Source organism: Anarrhichthys ocellatus, unplaced genomic scaffold (genome assembly GCF_004355925.1).
Source record: "Anarrhichthys ocellatus isolate YVR2014 unplaced genomic scaffold, GSC_Weel_1.0 scaffold14, whole genome shotgun sequence".
Taxonomy (NCBI): domain Eukaryota; kingdom Metazoa; phylum Chordata; class Actinopteri; order Perciformes; family Anarhichadidae; genus Anarrhichthys; species Anarrhichthys ocellatus.
In genome coordinates this window covers 5,657,376-5,678,430 of record NW_022280044.1, presented here as the reverse complement: position 1 = coordinate 5,678,430, position 21,055 = coordinate 5,657,376, and the positions used below count along the sequence as shown (strand labels likewise).

Genomic DNA, 21,055 nt, shown 5'->3' with positions numbered 1-21,055 from the left:
ATGTGTAATGATTTGGATGTATTTTATTTGCTTAGGTAACTGTTCAATAGCCTATATTAAATTACTACTTTGTTGGCATCACAGTAGAGAAATTTCAATGTACTGTGAAATCAAGTTCGAACAAATTGGAAGCAAGCTAATTATTTGAATTAATTCGAACGTTTGTAAGACAGTTGCATTTAGTTGCGTCAGCAAACAGCCTTACCTTTATTGAGGATTTTTCCAGCTGGCGTTGAATTGAAAATGCTTCTTAACATCACGTCTCAATTTAAGGTTACTCCATTTTATATTAACATCGAGAAACTAATGAATGTAGAAATACCAAGAACATGGCCTCAGAGTCCTCGATGATCACCACGGCCGCTCTGATTTGAGGTCTCTAAATTGAAGCGCTAACCAGTGAACCATTATGTAGCTGCAGTACTAAACGTGGCCTTTCAGTTGGATCTTAATGTAGGCGTCCCGGGAAGCCAGAACATTGTTCCAGTTTCCCTTCTCTGGCCCCACGTGTCAAAGCTGCTCTTTGTCCTGGAGCGGAGGCCACAGTTAAACTGAAAGTCCCACAATAGGAGTCTAATCAGCGCCAAGCAGCAGGAGGGGCACTTGGCACTGCTCGTCTCTCCTTGTTGCTTCAGTCTATCTGACATGCTTCTCAAGATGAACATCGCTGAAAAGCTGGGATTTATCTGTTAATCTGGATAATTAAAACTAGCCCCTGGCTGATATTGACTGGCTGAAGTGTCAGGTCTATATTGACCTTACCTGATACTGGCCACAATCACTCACGTCCGATACGGCAGCTGATGTAGTCGGATTTTCCTCAGCAGTTTCAGGCGTTTTAGTCCGTACAACCTAGGGTGGAAGATGCCTCAGTCCACCTTAAGAAGCTGTTTCCCCAGATAAAAAATACCGTTGGCTTTGTTTTAGCATCCAATGATGATTTAAATGTAGCTTAGAGGTTTTGTATTTCTATGGGTGAACATGAACAAATGAACACGAGTAAAAAGCAGTGGCTTTCAGTAGCTGAACTATCAGTGTCAATAATAGCCTCCACCAGTCCTAATTAGAACATCTGTTTGGTAACTTTCACTGAACTGCCGGATTAGACATTGAACAGGCAGTGACCCATCATCTGAACAGGTTTGTTTTAGCTGATAATCCAACAGCAGTTTAGATAGGATTAGCTTGTCAAGAAAATTGACCTAGATACTAAGATATCCGCTCCGCCTCAGTCAGACACAAGGAAAAGCCGCAGGTATGTTACGCAACAAGGTAGAGCCAATAAAGCCTTTTGATTGAAGAACTGTAAGAGGTCAAGGGTTGTTTACAGAGCGGGTGCAAACATACCGAGTACAAAAAGAGGACAAAGGGCAATCTATGCGACAGCTCTTCTATTAAATAATAACTCATTAATGCTGCAAAGTGCTATCTGGGCTATTTCTAAACACAGCGACGTCTATAATTTAGCAACAAATTATACAGTATGTACTTAAAACATCCTCTATATTGCAGGGACGCTGTGTGTAAATAATCATGCGAGCTAAAATTGTCCTGTGTTGTGTTCACTTATGTCTTCTTCTGTGTGTTTAACAGAGCAGTATCTCTGAACTCGGACCCCCCATAACATTCAATGTTGAAGCGTAGTTTTGAACACAACAGCACATGGTATCGTTTCCGATCCAACCTTGCAGTGCTTTCAATGGTGCTGAGATCGGCTCCATTCAGAAGAGGCCTTGCTGGTTGAGAGAGAGAGCGCGCCTGCTAGTTTGAATGGAAATATGAGTCCAAGGACCTTGAGAAAGAAAGCTCGTCTCAACATACTTTTTCTCACTCAGAGAATGGAAGCTTTCAGCACCACGGACAGCGCTAGAAACAGAAAGAGATGCTGAGAGCTCGATAACTTGCCTCTTCTGTTTGTGTGTAGAAAATGTCAAAACCAATCTCTATTCAAGAACCAAGTAAGGCAAGTAAATATCCCCTTGGTGATGACAAATGCCATGTCTGGAGACCTTTCAGAAACAGTCAGGATCCACACTATTAGTTGTATACAATTCCGTATTCAACTAATGCCCCAAGAAGCTCTTAACGTACATTTCCACCAAACTTTTGCCACCAAAACACAGTATGTGGAGCAGCAGCAATGCGCTTACATCACCAGTAGCTCTCGATGGTTTATGAAAGACCAAAGTCAGTGCAATGTGTAAAATGTCAAATAACAATAATGTGCTCCAATACCTTGGTTTGTTTTTTAGCAAAAACAGTTCTCAAATGTTTATTGTTGTCTAAACAGAAGCAGTTGTACAGTAACTTTGTCTGAATGCAGTCTAAAATTAAAGTTAAATAAATAAATAAAATTAGAAACTTTTTGATCAAAGATGACCAGCTTTTGATATTGGTCCCGTACCAACATGGTAAATGTTTCTGTCCACCTGATGAATACAAGTTCAATATATAATATCTTCTTTTAGCTCTGTTTTGGTCTCCACCAACTCCTAACAAAACATCTGGCTCGTTAGCTGCTAAATGCTCGACTAAGTTCAGCTAGTCGATTATAATTCAGTAAATTGGGCATTTCTGTGGTTCAGTTACATAAGAGAAGCTCTTAAGGATCCACCTTCTGTGTGAATAAATGCATGAACCAAGTTGTTTGGAAATGTCATGTCCATTACAGTCAGTGGTTATGTCAGAATAAATGTGACATGTTCTCTGCATTCTCATCTCCTTGAGTGATTGCAGACACTTGGAACAGGGTTGTTTAGCAATAAACCAGGACTCATTGCTGAGAGAACCACTCTCTAAATGGGTCAGGAAAACTCCATCGTCTTATTCTCAAACATTTTTTTATAAAACAGAGCACTGCAATGACTTAAAAAATAAGGTGAAATGCACAATGTCAGGCATTCCTTATTTTTGCTGGATTGAAAATGCATTAGATGGAGACATGAGTGAAACATATTGAATCTAACCACAAGTCCTGTGAGTGTTTTACACCTCTGTGTGTAAGGTGTGCATATAGGCTGATAATTAAGGATTGTGAACGTCACTGAGTAGAGCAACGTGAAAACAACTCTGTGAAATAATAATTCTGTATTTAAGAGCTGAACGTACCATAACGTAAACAAACGATCCAAAAACAAATTGTGTGACCAAGATGAGCAGGACGTTTTACAGTGTAAAAATTGTCATGTCAGTGCTCTCTGATGGACAATCAGTGGTGGTGCAGGAGCGAGTCCTAAAACCCGGAAATGCGTTAATGTGTTAGCATTTTTGCACTTCCAGTTGCCTCCTCTCAAAGTCAAAGGGTTTTTTTGATCGGGTCTTTGGTTAACACAAGCTTGAACATGTTAAAGTTTCCTCTACGACATATAATCCGTCAGTAAATACGAGGCGGCGGTATACGCAGTCTCTACGTCAATCCTCCGCATTCCAAATATGGTAACCGGTTGCAAAAAAAGTCAAGATGGCGATGGCCAAATCGCCAATTTTGAGGCTTCAAAACGGCAGTCCACAAACCAATGGGCGACGTCATGATGACTACGTTCCCTTCTTATACACCGTCTTTGTTAAATACCTTTTTCTAAGCTTTTACGTGTCTTAAAAAAGCTAGCTGGCTAAATGAGACTACAAAACGTCATCACGCCAACTAGCACCCCTTCACAGCCTCATTGTGTATTCACGTTTCATTATCTTGCTGAACAAAATGTGTAAGTATCATGAACTTTTCTGCAATTATCCAAAATCAAGTGAAAAAAATCCACTGGTATTGGTCTTTAAAAAGCCAGTCAATCAGTCAAAGCGTTCTTCCCTCCAAACAAGAGACAATGATATCCGTATATCACTTCTTGCAGCCAAGCAGCCTGGCCCTGCCTGCTGCCTGAGGCTGACCTCTATTCTGCTTCTCATCAGTCTAACACTCGCCGTGTGACAGTCACTGCACACACTGCAGCTTCACTGTAGTCTCTACATCACAGATCACTGCATATCGCAAATGAACTGGCAATTACATTACATTAAACATGATTGGATTTTCATTTGGGGAGATGTTTAATTACATATTGTCACTGTGGATGTTTTTCAGAGACAAAAGCAACAGTGCTCATTTTTCCTCTCTATTTTGCAGTCTTGTTCCAATGCTTCATCTAATGACAAGGAAGTAGGAGCAGTAAGAGATTGCTTGCAATAATCCAGAACTGGTTTCCCTCTCCATACGACCTCACCACAGCAAATCCAGCCCCTGCATGTCCATCCGGCGTGTGTTGTCTTTGTGTTGCCACTGTATCTCCCCTCTCCCTGTGGTCATGACATTAGTCAGTTAGTAAGACTCTGGGGGTTTAGGTCAGCAAACGGCATGCCCGCCCGACGAGGAACTGCAGAAGAAATGATGTTTACACAGCCGGCGCAGACACGAGACATTTTAGATGAATAAATAATGCCTGGGATTAAGTCCCTCTCTATTTTTAGTCCCTCATACCCTGTGATTATTCCCTGTCCTTCTCCCCACTTTTTTCACTGTTATCCTAAAGCTTAAAATGCTCTAGCTGCCATGGAAACTGTACCACTATAAAGCTAGCTATGAAGTGGAGGAGGGGAGCCAAGAAAGAAACAGACTCTCTTTGCACTGCGATCTTTTGTTTTATGATAAAGTCAGATTTGATGTGAACTGAGTTTGGGGAAACTGTGGTTGTGGCTGAAGGTATAAGCAATGGAAATAATGCAGCAACACAACAAGAAATGTAGGAATGTAAAATTATTCAGCATAAAGAGATTAAATAGAGAAAGAGATGCAGCATTTATGTTGCAAATATATAGATTTATGCAGTGCAAAACTATCAAGTTATATGCAAAATACAGCGACTGATAAAATATGTGACGGTTGTAGGCTGTGCTCAACACGTTCGCATTAACAGGTTCACAGAAAGTCATACATATGTACAAAAGCTGGAAGGTGAAGCGCGGCTCTGATATCAGTGGTTGATTTTCAAAAAAAGCTGCATTTCTTTTACCCTGAGCAGCAGCAGCTTTAGAGAGCGAGCGAGAGAGCGAGAGAGAAGCAGAGAGCTGAGACTGATCTAATGAGACAGCGTGATCACAGCCTCCCTTAAGATCTCGCAAACATCCTGGGCAGATCCTTCCGTCTTTTCTGCTGATCGGTGTAGCCCTTTTTCTCTCTATGGCTGCCTGCTTTCATGTTTCAGAAGCCGGGAATCACAGACAAAAATGCATCAGCGCAGGCTTTTACTTTGTAGATAAATGGCTTAGAGGGGGGACTCTTTTGAAAGAGAAATCGCCAAAGTCTTGTGCTACAGGTCTGTGCATTTATTGAAAATGTCTCCAAATGAAAGTTTTTTTCTCAGTCAATACCACCTATTTCTCCAAGAATCCAATGGATGGATATTTACCACTATCACCAATGTTATTACTTTTAGTGTCCTGTGGTAGTATAAAGTATCTTTCAGAATATTCTTTACAAATATTAAGTAAATTCTGGGGGAATAACTCAAGTGATCATTTGCTAAACACAAAGGCAAAAAAACAAGAGCAAAATTGAAAGGAATGTGTTTGGTCCTCGGCAAGTTTCAAACGTCAACATGTCAGGCTAACTCCACAGTGGTGACCTTGTGTCGCCAAAGAATTTGGGCACAGGGTTTCACAGGTTTCTTGCTTTAAATGAGCTTAAAACATTAGAAAGACTCATGGAGCTAGCACCTAAGCTAATAAACGATGGTCAAGGGCCAGAAATGAGAAGCTAGCTTTTGTTTACTTCTGTGTGACATCAAGAGTTATTGTTTTAAAATGTATTATTCATTTCAAGCAGTAAATCTGCCACTGTTATCATTGTAAACTAGATAAGTGGCATGCATTGGAAAGGTTGATAGGCCTGACATACTGAGTGAAGGGTCAGTTCTTGTCTTTTTTTATTTTTTTCATTCTAAAAGACAATAAAAAACACAAAGAATATCAATACCAATTTCATTATTGGTGCACAAATGTACTCTAACAAGTTACTTTTTTCAGTAGGTAAGGCTGTAACGTAACAAGTGACTGTTTAAAAATTTAAGTAGTTTGAGTTACTTTGAAAAGTAATGTCACAATTATCATCACTCAGCGTCAGTCTGGTTTTGAAGTTCAATTACGATGCCAGTTTTCAGCAGTTTCAGGAAACAACCCACAACACTAAAAAAGAAGTTACAAGCAGTCATTGATACCATTCAGCTACATTTTTTACTGGTACACGGGTCCAAACTGGACTTCCCGTTGCCGTCCTTCAAAAAAGCGCCTAAAAGCAATCCGCCCTCTTTGTAATCAACTGTGTTTAATGTGCAATAACAACAAGCTATTACACTGAAATGAGGCCAACAAAGTGCCCTGCACGTTGCCAAATATGAAACAGATTGAGCGGGTTCCATAAGGGTCAATCACAACAACAGAGCACCCAGCTATTTACAGCAATTAGCACACTTGACAGAGAGCTGTAAAGAATGGCTGGCAGGCAGCTCCTCGGGGACGATCAGAAGAACAGAACATGTCGAGCAAGAACAGACTATTTTGGGGGACGTACGACTTTTACCTCTAATGTTCTGATTCAACAGATCATCAACTGATCCCTGAGCATACAAATGGCCCTCCAATTTGCTCCATTGGAAAGGTCAAAGCGAGAAAAATCACATTGTGAATGTGCTATTTTTGGCCTGGTGGTGGCTGCACACGTGACACCGGTGTTGCCTTTGATGTCGCGATATTCTCAGTCTAATAAGACCGAGTGAAAGTGAGCACAGATCGGTGGCCTTTGACTTCAACCTTCACCCGTTTGGTTAATCGCGGAGATTTGGTATAGAACTGGGTAAATCTGCGAAAACAACCCCGATGATGTCAGCATGGCTGTTTTAACACAATGACAGTATTTAGTTGCATTATGGGAAGTGTAGGATCAGGCATTACTGGCACTTGACCCATACTGGGAACTAAAAGTCAGGAAGTTTGACCATTATTTTTTTATCATTCTCCTGAGAGTTCCCTAACTTTGTGGGATAGCAACACTAAATCACAGGAGCAGTCTTTTAATACCGACTATCAATCATTTAGACTGTGACTTTAATTTTGGAATGGATGATTTATTAGTCAGACACAGTTATAAAACACAGTTATAAAACTCTTGCAAAAAGGGAAGTTCAAATAACAAATATTAGACATAGAGCATCTTTGTGTTTTGTGCCGATATGATACCTAATTTTAGATACTAATATGAAATTTTACTTTATTACATTAAACATTACTTGAATAAGATAAAAGACCATCGTCCGAGCTAAGAAGCTAAAGTTCTGAAATGTTAACCGTCAGAACACAAGCAGCCTAAAAAAAAAGACTTAAATTGGAAACATTCCACTGGTTTAAATAAGGAAAGATGCAATTAAAGAATTACAAATCTGACCATACATTCAATGCCAAGTATTGGGATTCGATAACCGTCCCTCGGACTGAAAAATGCCCATCATGAGCTCAAGGTGACATCTTCAAAGTGGAAACTCTGTCTGACCAATACTCCAAAACAAGAGAATATATATTTCTCATCATATCTCAACATGATAGTCCCATAAACTGCTTTCTACAATTTAATGACTGTTGGAAAATTTGAAAATCATGACCCATCCCGGATTCAAAATAGAGAAAATGACAAAATATTCACATTTGAGAAGCTGTAGGCAGAGATTCTGAAATAATCTTTTATCAAAGTTTTAACGAATAGTCTTCTCTCTATCATCTAATTGTTTCAGAACACAGTCCATCCATAACTAATAGTATCAGGTGTCAGGATCCATACATCTGTTGCACCCTGGTAGCTGCACTAAGGCCAGGATAATAAGTCTACACATGTCCGATATGTGTGACACCGGGAGGACAGTGTGTGCTGCCGTCACATCAATATTTCAGCACAAAGCCTGTTGTTTGGAAGTGTGTAACCGAGGCCGTTCTCGACCCCGGGCGCTCTCTGAACTAGACCATCGTGGCATCGTGCGGCCTGGGTGGCTGCGGCTGCACGTGCTGCTCCTGCGCGCTGGCTGCCACCAACGGGCATCTAGCACTCTCTGACAACAACCCTGGCAAGTGAGAAACGCTCACACTCACACACACAGACACACACAATAAAATGCTATAAAGGCAGCACAAACACTGCCACCCTGCATCAGCACAAGTGTCAAGCTCTCGTGTGTTGTGTTTGTGATTGAAGCTGCACTATAGAGATAGGGACAAAGTAGGAGCTGCAACCGAAGAGGATTTAGTCTCCAGCGGTAGAAAACCTTGGATTTACACTCATCTTTCCATCCTGCCATCTCAACATCCCAACATATATACAGGTCCATACATAACAGAGAAGGACCAACATCAATTTACCTAACACTTCCTATACAGCTCCTCCCAGACCAGGCAGGTCAAACAAAAGTAGCAAATCCTCAAAATTGCTTGGAACCGGAGAATGTGTGGCAAATTTGATTACAAAATTGTTTAAATTATTAATTTTTCCTTTAGTCTATCAACTAATACATGTTTACTGTTTGTTTCAGCTGTAATGGTATACCTATCATGCAGAATGGACTAGAAGTGCACCTTAAAAGCTGCATCAATATCGAGACTAAATATCTGTCTCCACTTGTATAAAAGAAGAGTTGCGGTCCAGAAAAACAAAACAATGAGCGAAAAGTGACTGAAAAGAGAAACTGGGTGATAAATCTCTCTCAGACATCGTCATTTGATTCAATGTTGATACAAAAAAATATTGGTAAGTGCAGCTTTAAGTTCTGGCGCAGTATATTAGCACCAGTGTTGAAGCCATCAATGCTCTTCTCAGACTCCGGACAAAGTCAATCTGACTTAATCATTTTTCGTTTCTGGCTGATGAGAAAGGAAATGTTAATATTTCCCTCTTGCTGCTATTTGAAGATGCAAAACGTGCAAAGCTTCCAGGTGCAGCTGTGGAGAGGCATCTCCAGTGAGAACCACGGTTGATGGCGCCCATTGAAACTCATTTCAAAACAGCAATTGCACCTCTTACTCTCTCAGCCTCTCCATTTGCTGATCGACCTTCAGATGGTTGATGTCTGAAAAAACGTTTTTTTGAGATGCCGTGCCTCTTTCTAGGGCAGAAGGAATTCCACGCGGTAATTACGATGGAGGGGGAAACAAAGCAGCCGATTCTATTGTGTGGTCCGATACGCTGAAAAGGTCACTGATCTGTGGAATGAATGGATGCCTCGGGAATTACAATAAACCCTTTGTCTCCGCAGAGGAACCATTCCATCTCACCTACTGTTCCCTTCCCATCTAATCAGTATGGAGAGGCTGGCAGCAGGAGAGATGACATTGACGAACCACAGTCCTTTCCCATAGAGCCGGGCAGAGGCATGCTGGGGGAAGTCTATTGAGTTAAACCGACCAACCCTTGCCTCTCGCCAGGCTGGGCTGCTGGGAAAATGGGCACGGAGAGGTTGAGGTCAGAACAGTCTAACACATCCTCCGTCCTCTACGTCTCTGCTAAACATAGCCAATGTGATATGTCCTCCAGATCCAGGTGGGGAAAGAATTGACTGATGTGTTTCAATGGCAGACAGATAAAAGCAGACTTGGCCAAATGGCAGCCAGCCAGTGGTCACAGTAAAGGGCAGTGGACTGTACAGAAGCACCGGCTCGGACTAAACTCTTATAGGTCACTGGTCAATACATAGTAATAATGAATGACTGGAATGTAGCCCGGCAAACCACTGTTTCCATCATCAGAGTGGCAAGGCCCACAATCGATGGGAATTAAATTTGCCGCCGGGTGGTGGAATTATAAGTGACAGGCTACGCTTGGCTGTCGTTTATCTTGCAAACAGACACGTTTCAAACGTGAAGAACACTTTTCTTTCTTTCAATAGCAATTTTATGGCAGACAGCAGATGTAAAAGCAAAATATATATATCCTCTTCCACTCTTCAGCTCAAACAACAAGTCTGCAGCAGGAAGGAGGAGGGCTGGGTATCGTTGGAAATTGTTCAATGCTACTGTTGCCACTATACCTGAGTTTTGGGGCCGATACCGAAATACCACAGTTTTTGATAACTTTATTTTCAGGATATAAACATGGTTTTCCCTTTTTACATTGAACAAACTTCTAAGTATTGTCTTAACACAAGCAGCCGTAGAAGAATTGCAACATTTTGGTCTGATTATCTGAATAAATTGCTATTTATACAGTGTGGATTTTCTATTTCAGCTGTTTTGTGTTTTGGAGGGGTTGTTATTTGCTCAAACCAATCGTCAGTCACGTATCCAACTGCCTACAGCGAAGGTGCAGGAACAGTTGCTGGGAGCAGGAATATGAGAGAGGTTGTTTCTGTTCATTTGACTTGCAACAAACTGTAAAGCAGCCTCAATCTCATCCAAGACATTATTGGGGCTATTTTTCTGGCTCTGTTACTCTGTAACGATGTATCAGTACAGTCTGCAAGTCTTTTGTCTGACTTTAGCCTTCATTTTGTTTTTTGTTCCAGCACCTTGAAAAATGATTTAGATGTCTTGAAAATATATTTACTTTAGAGAGGGAAAAAAAGTGTGCTAGTCCCAAAGCTGTATGACTGAGGAAAACAAGAAAGAGGTCTGTAGACAAATACCCGAATGAACTGAAGTTTATGGTGCGTTTGGATATCAGTCAGACGCTGAGCTAACCTCTGCATAATCAGTGCATTGGCTGTTTGTGTTTAGTCTGCAGTTCTGCTCAAATTTCACTCTGTGCTCCGTCTGAATGAACCTTTACAATCCAAAAGTTACGGGAAAAAAAATACGAGGACAAGCGGCAATAGAATATCAACACACATCATCAGCCTTTGACAGCTTCAGTACAGAAATACGTACTGTATCTGTGTAAATACACTCTGGTCAGCCACATTTTATGCGTCCGTCTTGGCTCTTTAGCGAAGGAAAGTTTTAGACAGGCGATGAAGATAAACTGCTCAGTCGTGCCGATGCTCCTGGAGATTAGGAGATTTTATAGGTAAGGCAGTTACCTGTTCACTGATTGCAGCGGCATCCTTTGTTCCTCGTAAAAGATAAAAGGAAAGGCTGACTGAGGCTGTTCGGGAGGTTAGTGATAAAGGCTGGCACCTCCGGGACTCTAGGATCAGAATGGGTGGGCGGTGAGCTGTGATGTCATCATCTGTCTGCCGACGCTTTGTGTGTTAACACGCGGTGACACGAGGCCCGATTTCCAAGAGAGAGCAGGATAGCGGAAGGAGAACAGATGATGGGAAGTCGGGTGATTCACCCAGCGGTGACAGAACAGAGCAGGCTGCCAGCTACCTTCACTTCCCATGACAAAATATTAACTGAGGGAGTTTAAATATGACGAGAAATGACTGTACTCCCTCGCGTCTACAATACCGCTCCACCTGCACCATCAACACACACTTACACAGGCACGTTTGAAAGATCTTTAGCCTCTATATTGTAGCACTTTGGTTCACTCTGTATCTAAAATTCTTAAACTTAAAGCTGCACAAATAATTGGTTTTTTGTTAAACATGGATCAAGGTATCATGGGTAATGTGAAAAGGTCACGCTCTGAGTGACAAACCCACCCAACTTCACCGTGCCTTTCAGCTCTTCTATGCTTTTAGCCTCTTTTAGCGTATTGTTTTGGTTTTTCTTTTTGGTGGAGACTAGGATTCCCGGGAATTCACATCCAAACTATTTCCTGTTTCCAGATAAATATAATAATGGGATTTTGAATACCATCATTTCGAATACCATCAAATAATACTCTAAAGCTCGGGATCCCATAGCTTTATGCACGTTTCTCCTTGTTGCATTTAGTGTTGCTTGAACTACGCCCAATGTGTGTAGCTGAAGTTATACTTCCCAGGATTCCTCGAATAGTGCGCTTCTACTCCCGGGACACAAAATGTAATCACGTTTTGAAAAATATAAATCCCTAGTGGAGACAACAATAGGAGTAACAGAACAGTGAATATTGGACTATTGTTCTGTCGTTGCTCTGTGTGTCATGGATGTGTAAACAAGCACATTTGCCAAAATAAATGTATGAGGTGATGATATGTCGCAGCTGTGTTGACAGCTCATGCACTGCCCCCATGTTACCATTTAATGCTGCTTTAAAACATTTTCCTCACATTAAATGCTGGTACTGTATTAAAGCTTTTATTTTTTTAACATTATTGCTTTTTAATAAACAGTATAATAACTCTGAGGTGAGTAGGAGGAGTGAGAGACAGTCTGGCTGGAAAAAAAAACAAATTTCAGCCAGACACTGAACCAAGATCAAAGAAATGAGACTAGTTTTCAAAAAACAAAAAAATGACCTCATGGATATGCAGGTAATTAAGACAGGGTGAAATTATAAATTAAAGGAGGTGCCATGGAGCTTAAGTGACTATTAAAAGCAGGGAGGATCTGCTGGTATACGCCTGCAGATCCAAGACTTCATCTCCCTTCCTTGACACTGTGTGTCACATTGATGATTCACTAAAGAGCACGTTCAAGAACACCAGCATTATGATCGCTACACAAAAGACAGAGGCCCTACAGCCGTGATTTAAATTGAAACATGTTCTGCTCCACATTCACCAAAGCATGAAGACTGAGGCTTGTTCACGGGCCTTCACACACGTGGAAGGGCGACTTGTCTGAATGGTAGAAGTTCTCTTAAGGATAAGGACATGAAGGGCTCACACACACACACACACACACACACACACACACAGGGACAGTTTCCTTGAGAGCATATAGAGGAGTTTTGCCAATAAGGACATTACATCATATCATATCATATCTATCTATATATATATATATCATATAACATTGCAGATTAGAGTTTTTCAGGGGTCTAATTGGTAAACATTTTTTTAGGAATGCATAGTGGTCACATACTGTCAACTGGACCTTAACAACTAATAGTGACTGACCCAACTTTTTAACTCCTTTAATATCATATTGGTCTAGTTTAACATATTCTTCTTGGTGATTTTAACATTTACATTTTGAAATGTTAGTGTTAGACTGGTGAGTTCGTACCGCATTGTTCACGATGACCATCATCTGACGGTCACGGTTCACGCACTTGAGCAGATAATCCATCTGCCATACGGCTCTTTGTTTGGAGCCGGTGGTGTTGTCATTTAAACAGCTGATACGCACGATGCTGTGAGTCCATATGGAGGTGACAGGTGAGGTGCTGGAGTTGACTGGAGCCTTTACAGTCGCCCTGTTTTTTTAACATTTGCTATAGTGTGATGGTAAATTGTAACATCAGAATCAGAATCAACAGGTGTTGCTATATAAATTGCTCACATGAGGATGTTTCAGCTCGTGTTGTTTGTTTTTGTCAGTTTCAGAGCAAATAATGGCTCCAGCTTCATTGATTCCTCCCCATTAAAAATCTAGTGTAACCAGCAGCTTCTGCCTGTTCTGTAGGTTCATCCATATGTTAGCGCGCGGCAGCAGAAACCCAGTCTGATGAGCTACCTGTGGAGCGGAACAGGTGACTGTGGCGTGTATACGTGCGCAGCGACGGACACTCACCAGCTGATTTCAGTGCGCTTCGCCGAGGAACAAAACCACGGAGTCCGAAGTTGGAGCTACCCGCCGGCCACCCTCTCCTGCAGGGACGAAGAAGAGTACGCGCGGAGTGTCCGGTGCGACACGTAACACTGCTTCATTACGGCTGACACCGCTGGACCCGCGGCATAGTGGACTACACCGCGCTGACACCGCACCGACAGCCGAGCACCGTGCGCTCACTCCAAGCAGCAACAGGGAGGAGCGTCAAGGTGCGCGCACGTAGGCCACGGGATACAGGAAAAGGAACAGATTTGGCCTTCAAAGTAAAATCAGGACGGTTGAGAGCAGGGGGTACTACTTTAATTCTGTCTTAAACACTGCAGGAAAAAAAAAACTAATGCTATCAGGATATTCATAGAAATAAAATATAAATAAATTATGATTTAAAGAAGAGTCTAATATTGATTATCTGTGATGGCTATATTGCACGAACCTACAGACATATGCATTATATATTGATTTAAATTAGCTTGGTAATGCTTAGTATTGTAGCCTGTATTGTATCCTTCTCTATAGGCCTAAAAGGTGAGATCATTTCATTGGTGGCTTTTTCTTCTGTCCCGAAGCTCTCGCTGTGTTGTGTTAATTGCAATCAAAGCAGAACAGGACATCAAGTCTGCTTTTTCAGGTGAAAATATCATTCACCATAACACAGTGGAATGCTTTGAAAGCACCAATTTACCAATTTTTTGGGGGTTGACAAGTTAATTTACTCAAAGATGGAAAATAATGTATTGTAGCCCATTGAATAGGCCTTCACTAATTATGTTTTATTAATATTACATTATTATTTGTAGTAGTAGTAGTAGTTGTGGCGCATGGACTATTTTTCTATCTATTTAAATAGGTTACATTCGCAAATATTTTGTTTTATTCTGAAGTCACAGTAGTGCAGTTTCCCGTGTGACTCTCTGTCTTGTCCAGGTTTTGTCTTGCCGCTGCTCTAAGGTTTGTACCATTGTCTCTTCTTTAGTAAGGGGTGCACCGTATCCAAACATTCACATATTAAGAAATGGAATCGCCTTTTGTCTTTTGATATAATCCAATCACTTAGTAATTTGTCCTCAGTCCTAAATTACAGGCCTATGGATAGTTCATTGCATCTCTCCTTGTCTCATTCTTATTATAATGATAATGATAATGATAATGTAACTAAGGCACTTTTTATACTTCCACCTTGAATAAAAACCGAAAAGCAGTGGTCCAGTTGAACCAATGTCAACTGTGTTTTTCACCAAAGGCTGTAATGGTTTCAGTCAGCTGTTTTTTTTTTTTTTTTTATTACATCCTCAATATTTTGTTTATCTCATATGAGGAGAACAATTCAGGGTATATCATTAACCCGATACACCTGTAACACAGGTCAAAATGGACTCCCTACCATCTAAGAGAACACGTAGTACTCAGCCTCATATTCATCAGGTCCTTGGGTTAATATAAAAATATCAATGACAAAGAAGAGGTGACTTCAATCAGTCCCTTGGGGAATGTTGTTGTAATGAAGCTGTTATCAGATTAATATCAAATTCATTAGACTGCTCATTAAGAAGTGCATTCATGTGAACCATGATTCATGTTAATATATATATATATTAAAAGGCTGCCACTCTTCAGACTGCAACAAAAAGAAGGCGTGGAGAAGCTTTATCTCTGCAGTTATTATTCACAGGCGAACACCTTCACTGTATCTCTGAAGGTGAGACAGCAGCAGATGGAGGTTCGCCTCCTGTTGTTTTAAACTGTCTGACTTTTATTGTCTCTCTTGTTTACCAACCGTTTGCTTCTACTGGTGAAACTTAATCAGTATTATTCTCATTTGCTCCTATATGGCAATACAATTACAGTGACTTTGCAATGGCCTTATTGTGCATGGGCTCACGCTTTTCCATATGATTTAATAAAATGTATTCTAATGTATCATACAGAATACTTTAGGGTATTTGATATGCTACTCCTAAAATAAGTTAACTCTCTTTACTAGTGTATGTTAAAAATGTGCATCTACTCACATAGTTAAAAAAGACATCAGAGAAACCCATAGCATATGCTTCTTAAATACAAATACAAATATATACAAAACACAAGTAATGCAATATAAGTTAAGTGAAGAAGAGCAACTCCTATAGGACATATTGTACCTTTATTGTCAATCTAATGCTCTCATTCTGATTTATAATCATGCCATTGGGTTTCATATTAGATGCGTATCTCACTATGTCATTTTGAATCGCGATTTCCTTCTCTTCTTTGTTACTCAATAGTTATTCGCAGTGGTAGTCGAAGTATTCAGAACTATATAGTCTAGACCAGTAATAGTCGTAATACCACAGTGTAAAAATACTCTGTTACATAAGTTTAAGTCTCGCATTCAAAATCTTACTTAAGTACAACAGCATTAGCATCAAAATTAATTTCATAACAATATATGAATATTATAATTTGAGTAATATTTATTTGCACATTAATGTATTCATCACTTATATACATATATATATACTGCAGGGTAGCTTGTGAATTAAACTAAGAGATCAATTAAGTTTTATCTTAATCTATAATGACACATGATATTTGTTGATTACATTTTGTATCATTAATTCGAAACTTCAAAGTAACTGAAGGCAGAAGGTTTAAATCACAGAATATGAACATGTATTACTGATGCAAACATCACACCTCTAACCAACATGACTATATGAATCTATAATACACTTACTGGCACAGAATACAGAATAATGCACAGACCTCATTTGCTCAACGTTGTTATAATATAATATTAGCGGAGGAAAACACCGTAGCCCACTGACTTTAATACCAACCAATTTGCATTTCTTAGAATAATATATGTGATGAATTGCTTTTGTTTTCTTAAGTATTTGACAGTTATAGTCAGTTGGTTAGCCAGTTAGCTAGTTGGGTGAACGATATGGTTTTAAAATAAAATATAATATATTAGGCATTGGAAATTTTGGATACAGTGTATTTTATAAGTTTGAGGTTGTAAATGATTCGACTTTACGACGTGTTTTCTTTTCTTTTGTTGACGTACATTTTTCCAAATTTACCCAAACAACGCCGGAAGTACGAGTACAGTGTGTTTTGCCGTTAAAATAAAACTGATAACGTAATCTTAGACGTGCATTGACTACATCAACACCAAATTTCTTAATCTTCCACGGAGTTGTTGTGTACATTTAACATCACAATCCATTGATAAACACACCAAAATAGAATAATATACCCCGAATGTGCGCACAATTTAAATGACGTACGCGTACACATGTACATAAAGCTTTTATTTTGAAGAGAATAAACGGTTTTCCTCCCATTCGGTGTAAATCACTTGACGTCGCCATTTTTGTTTTAGTTTCTTCCTGAACTTTTCAAGATTTCACGGCTCCCGTCCGAACTGTGATTTAAACTAAACCAACATGGGTGCTTGTTTGGCACTGGGTTCCCTCGCCAGTTGTGTAAGTAAACACTTAATTCTGGTATTTCACATATAATGTAGCTATGCGTTGTTTCGCCAAGAAAACATTACGTCGTGATATCGAAACTCCCTTTACTGCCTCATGTGACATTATATTGAAGGTTTTTGTTTAGTGTGAGAGGCTTTGTTGTCATTTTGACTTTATTTACGGTTCACTTACAAGGTGAGTAGTTTGTTAATGTATTTAACTGGCTACAGTCAACAAGTAATATGAACAAAATACAATGTTGTCCGTTAAATGGTTTATGAAAATGCGCCATTTCCGGGTTTTTCCGACAGGCTCTGAGGCCAGTCCCTGTTTTATTTCTCTTTCCGTGTTGTGCTCACCAGAATTGCTTTGATTTACATTTAATCCTCTTTTTATGTATTTAAAACAATGTGTTACAAGTGATTTTAGGTCAAATACACCCATATCTGGAAAAAATCAGATGGCTAAATAAGTCAATTTACAGTAAAAAGCTGCATGATGAAGATGAGGGTAACATGTACACGAACGGGGAAAGGATACAGTTTCCAAGACACTGACTACTACATCTCACTTCATTATGGTCACTAATCTAAGTGTGGCACAGCTATACATGTGCCACCAGTAGGCAGATGTAATTAAATACTTATTAATAGGCAGAATACTGAATTAATTCATTCATTTATACAATTTATTTCAATGTATTGAGATTGTAAACGCGGCCCTTTCCAGTTTTTCAAAATAAAACCTGTAAAATAAGCCCTTCGTGCACAGTAATTGTTAACATCCTGTGTTATCACTACTGGTTATTTTTAATATTCTTTTGTAAACTTGGAGTTTTGCTTTGATATTTGTGTAGTATTCCTCTTGAGTTCTTTGTCTGACATCGGCCAGTCTGAGCCGGGGAGACTGGATTCTTCTCGTCATGGCGGCCATGTTTACACCAAAGGCCCGTGTACTCTGGTGCACACACACGCGTATTTATTGAAGGATGGCTGATCTCGGCTACAGCGCTTCACCTCTCAAGCAGTCTGAATCATGATGGAGTTGCTGGATGAGAGACGGGAGGGATTTGTTCACAGGCCTGATTACTGCCTCTGTAAACCGCCACTTGTGTTCTGCGGAAAGCGTGCAGAAGAAGAAGAAAGATGGCCATCCTGACAGCAGCCACAGTGTTGTTTGTTTAGTTGCATTACCCTGATTACCCCACACACCCCAGAGTCCTGTCCCTGATTTCATCTCTCCCTCATCTCTTCTGCAGGCGTCCTGTCTGTGTGGATCCGCCTCCTGCCTCCTGTCGTCATGCTGCCCGTCGACATACAACTCCACGGTGACCCGGCTGGCCTTCTCCTTCCTGCTGTTGCTCGGAACTCTGGTGTCCATCATCATGATTCTGCCGGGCATGGAGGAACATCTGAAGCAGGTACGTTAAGATAAGATCAAGTTTAATAAGATCAAGTTTAATGGTCCACACTGGGCTGTTCCTGTTACCCACCCAGTATTTCCACACTGTCAGATTCCAGGTTTCTGCCTCGGTGGCACATCCATACCGGGCATAGACAACAAGGTGAACTGTGACATCATTGTCGGCTACAAGTCGGTGTACCGCATGTGCTTCGCCATGGCCTGCTTCTTCTTCCTCTTCTTCATCATCATGATCCGAGTGCGCAGCAGCAAGGACCACAGGGCCGCCATCCAAAATGGGTTGGTGCTATTTATTCACTGCAGCCTCAGTACCACCAGTCCTGTGTAGGATGAAGGCTTATGCTGCACTCTGCTGGCCAAACAGGGGGACTGCACCTCTAAGTGTATTTAAACAGAGAGTAAACGTGTGCATACTTAGGATATCGTTACCTCTTTTCTCCTCAGTTTCTGGTTCTTCAAGTTCCTGTTGTTGGTCGGCATAACAGTGGGCGCTTTCTTCATTCCAGATGGCATCTTTAATAGAGGTACGAAGCCTAGACATATTATCAGTTTCTTTTAATCTAAAGCATCCGGCAGCTCGCACACCTTCAGACAAAGATGATGCTGCTCCGCCTGGTTTAAATTACAAAGCTGCAGACTTTTGAGTAAAAATTAGGGCTGAGGAACCGAGCATCAAGAGTTCTACAAAATGTTTGTATCACAAAGTGTTGAATGCGTACTCAGATTTCTCATGTCCTGACTTCTTCTTCTTCTTCTTCTGTCTGATCTCAGTGTGGTACTACTTCGGCATGGTGGGCTCTTTCTTCTTCATCATCATCCAGCTCCTCCTGCTGGTGGACTTCGCCCACTCCTGGAACCAGTCCTGGCTGGAGAAGGCCGAAAATGGGAACTCCAAATTCTGGTTTGGAGGTCGGTTTAAACGGAATGAATAGAATTTAGAATTCCAATGTTGAGCTTCAGACGAAGTCGTGAGCTCTCAAGCATTTGTCTCACGACGCCGCTCTTCTCTCGTGTTTTTTTTTTTTTCTCTCTCGCAGCTCTGCTGACCTTCACCATCGTCTTCTACGCCCTGGCCTTCACCATCGTCGTGCTCTTCTACGTGTTTTATACCAAACCCGACGACTGCACCGAGCACAAGGTCTTCATCAGCCTCAACTTCATCTTCTGCATCATCGTGTCCGTCGTGGCCATTCTGCCCAAAGTTCAGGTAATGGAAGACAAGACGACAGGCTAATGAGCATTGATAAGCGCTTTGTTTTACCGGCACAGTGATTTTATTTTCTAACTCCTCCCATGCCGTGTCGCCACAGGAGGCTCAGCCCACCTCCGGCCTGCTCCAGGCCTCCTTCATCTCCCTCTACACGATGTACATCACCTGGTCCGCCATGAGCAACAACCCCAGTAAGTCACAAGTCTTGTATTCAGGACTTTGAAGTATGACGAGAGGAAGACACGCCCCTGTAACTGTTGATTTCTGTGTTTTCCGTCCTCAGACCGGCAGTGTAACCCCAGCCTGTTGAGCTTGGTCCAGCCCATTACTGCAACTCCACCACCGGGACCGGCTCCTATGAAGGCCCCCGGAGGCACCCAGTGGTGGGACGCACAGGGCATCGTGGGATTGATCATTTTCTTGTTCTGTACTCTTTTTGCCAGGTACTTTTACCGTAACAGCGGCTGTTTTCAGCCTTCATAAGAAGACATTTTTATTTTTGCAATAACCAGAAGCTCACCGACTGCAAGTTCGTCAACATGACATGTTGTGCTCTCACCCGCCGCAGCATCCGCTCCTCCAACAACTCTCAGGTGAACAAGCTGATGCAGACCAAGGAGGGCCAGGGTCTGACCACCGACTACGAGTCCGCAATGGGGGACGACGGAGTCCGCCGGGCCGTGGACAACGAAGAGGAGGGAGTCACCTACAACTACTCCTTCTTCCACCTCAGCCTTCTTCTGGCCTCCCTCTACATCATGATGACTCTCACCAACTGGTACATGTAAGTATCAGCTGTTGTTGTTGTCGTTTTTCTCGGCGAACGCCATCAGAGAGGCCGACTCTCCTGCAACACCGACTTCTCTCTGATTCTTACCTCTCGGCTCCTCAGGCCCGACGTGGAATACCAGGTGATGCAGAGCACCATGCCGGCCGTGTGGGTGAAGATGGGCTCCAGCTGGTCCTGCTTGCTGATCTACTTCTGGACCCTCGTGGCCCCGCTGGTGTGCACCGGCCGAGACTTCAGCTGAAAGCGGTGAAGTCCGCCCGGTAGCCCGTCGCCATTTGCTTTCTTCTTTTTTTTTTTTTAAGAATGATAGCTTAAGCTTCAAAATAATTATCTCATGCTTGTATCTCCACATTTATAATATTGAAGAATGAAATGGTAATGAGCTTTGTTTGTGAACTGAATTAGTTGGATGTTTTGCCCAAAAGTTTATTTTTGTGGCTCGAGTTTTGAAGGAACATAAGATTGTTTGAGTTGAGCTTTAATCACACATTCCAGATGTCATTTGATGTCTTTCACTGTTACAAATATTCTAATTAAGAGCACCGTCCCTTAATTTATTTGGTCTTGTCA

General features: G+C 41.3%; 2 protein-coding genes across 4 annotated transcripts in view; one reads left to right on the top strand and one right to left on the bottom strand.

The window, feature by feature from the left end:
* Window positions 1–13,799, bottom strand: part of pkib (protein kinase (cAMP-dependent, catalytic) inhibitor beta) — a 29,057-nt gene extending 15,258 nt beyond the window's left edge. Inside the window, exon 1 of one of the 3 annotated variants that reach the window (XM_031853987.1) lies at window positions 206–13,799. The gene's annotated coding sequence lies outside the window, so the exon portion shown is untranslated. The remainder of the gene's footprint in view (window positions 1–205) is intronic. The other 2 variants (XM_031853988.1, XM_031853986.1) reach the window with 2 other exon arrangements.
* Window positions 13,800–16,950: 3,151 nt separating this feature from the next.
* serinc2 (serine incorporator 2) lies at window positions 16,951–20,881 on the top strand. The gene is made up of 10 exons (XM_031853892.1): window positions 16,951–17,075; window positions 18,322–18,483; window positions 18,577–18,764; window positions 18,930–19,009; window positions 19,257–19,394; window positions 19,523–19,692; window positions 19,796–19,886; window positions 19,979–20,138; window positions 20,264–20,479; window positions 20,588–20,881. The coding sequence occupies exons 1-10, from the start codon at window positions 17,037–17,039 to the stop codon at window positions 20,724–20,726; spliced, it is 1,383 nt and encodes a 460-aa protein (XP_031709752.1). The 5' UTR covers window positions 16,951–17,036; the 3' UTR covers window positions 20,727–20,881.
* Window positions 20,882–21,055: the final 174 nt, after the last annotated feature.

Coding starts and splice junctions, on each gene's coding strand:
- serinc2 (XM_031853892.1), top strand. CDS start 17,037: ATGGGTGCTTGTTTGGCACTGGGTTCCCTCGCCAGTTGT. Junction 19,693..19,795: donor CCATTCTGCCCAAAGTTCAG/GTAATGGAAGAC, acceptor GTGTCGCCACAG/GAGGCTCAGCCCACCTCCGG. Junction 19,887..19,978: donor CGCCATGAGCAACAACCCCA/GTAAGTCACAAG, acceptor TTCCGTCCTCAG/ACCGGCAGTGTAACCCCAGC.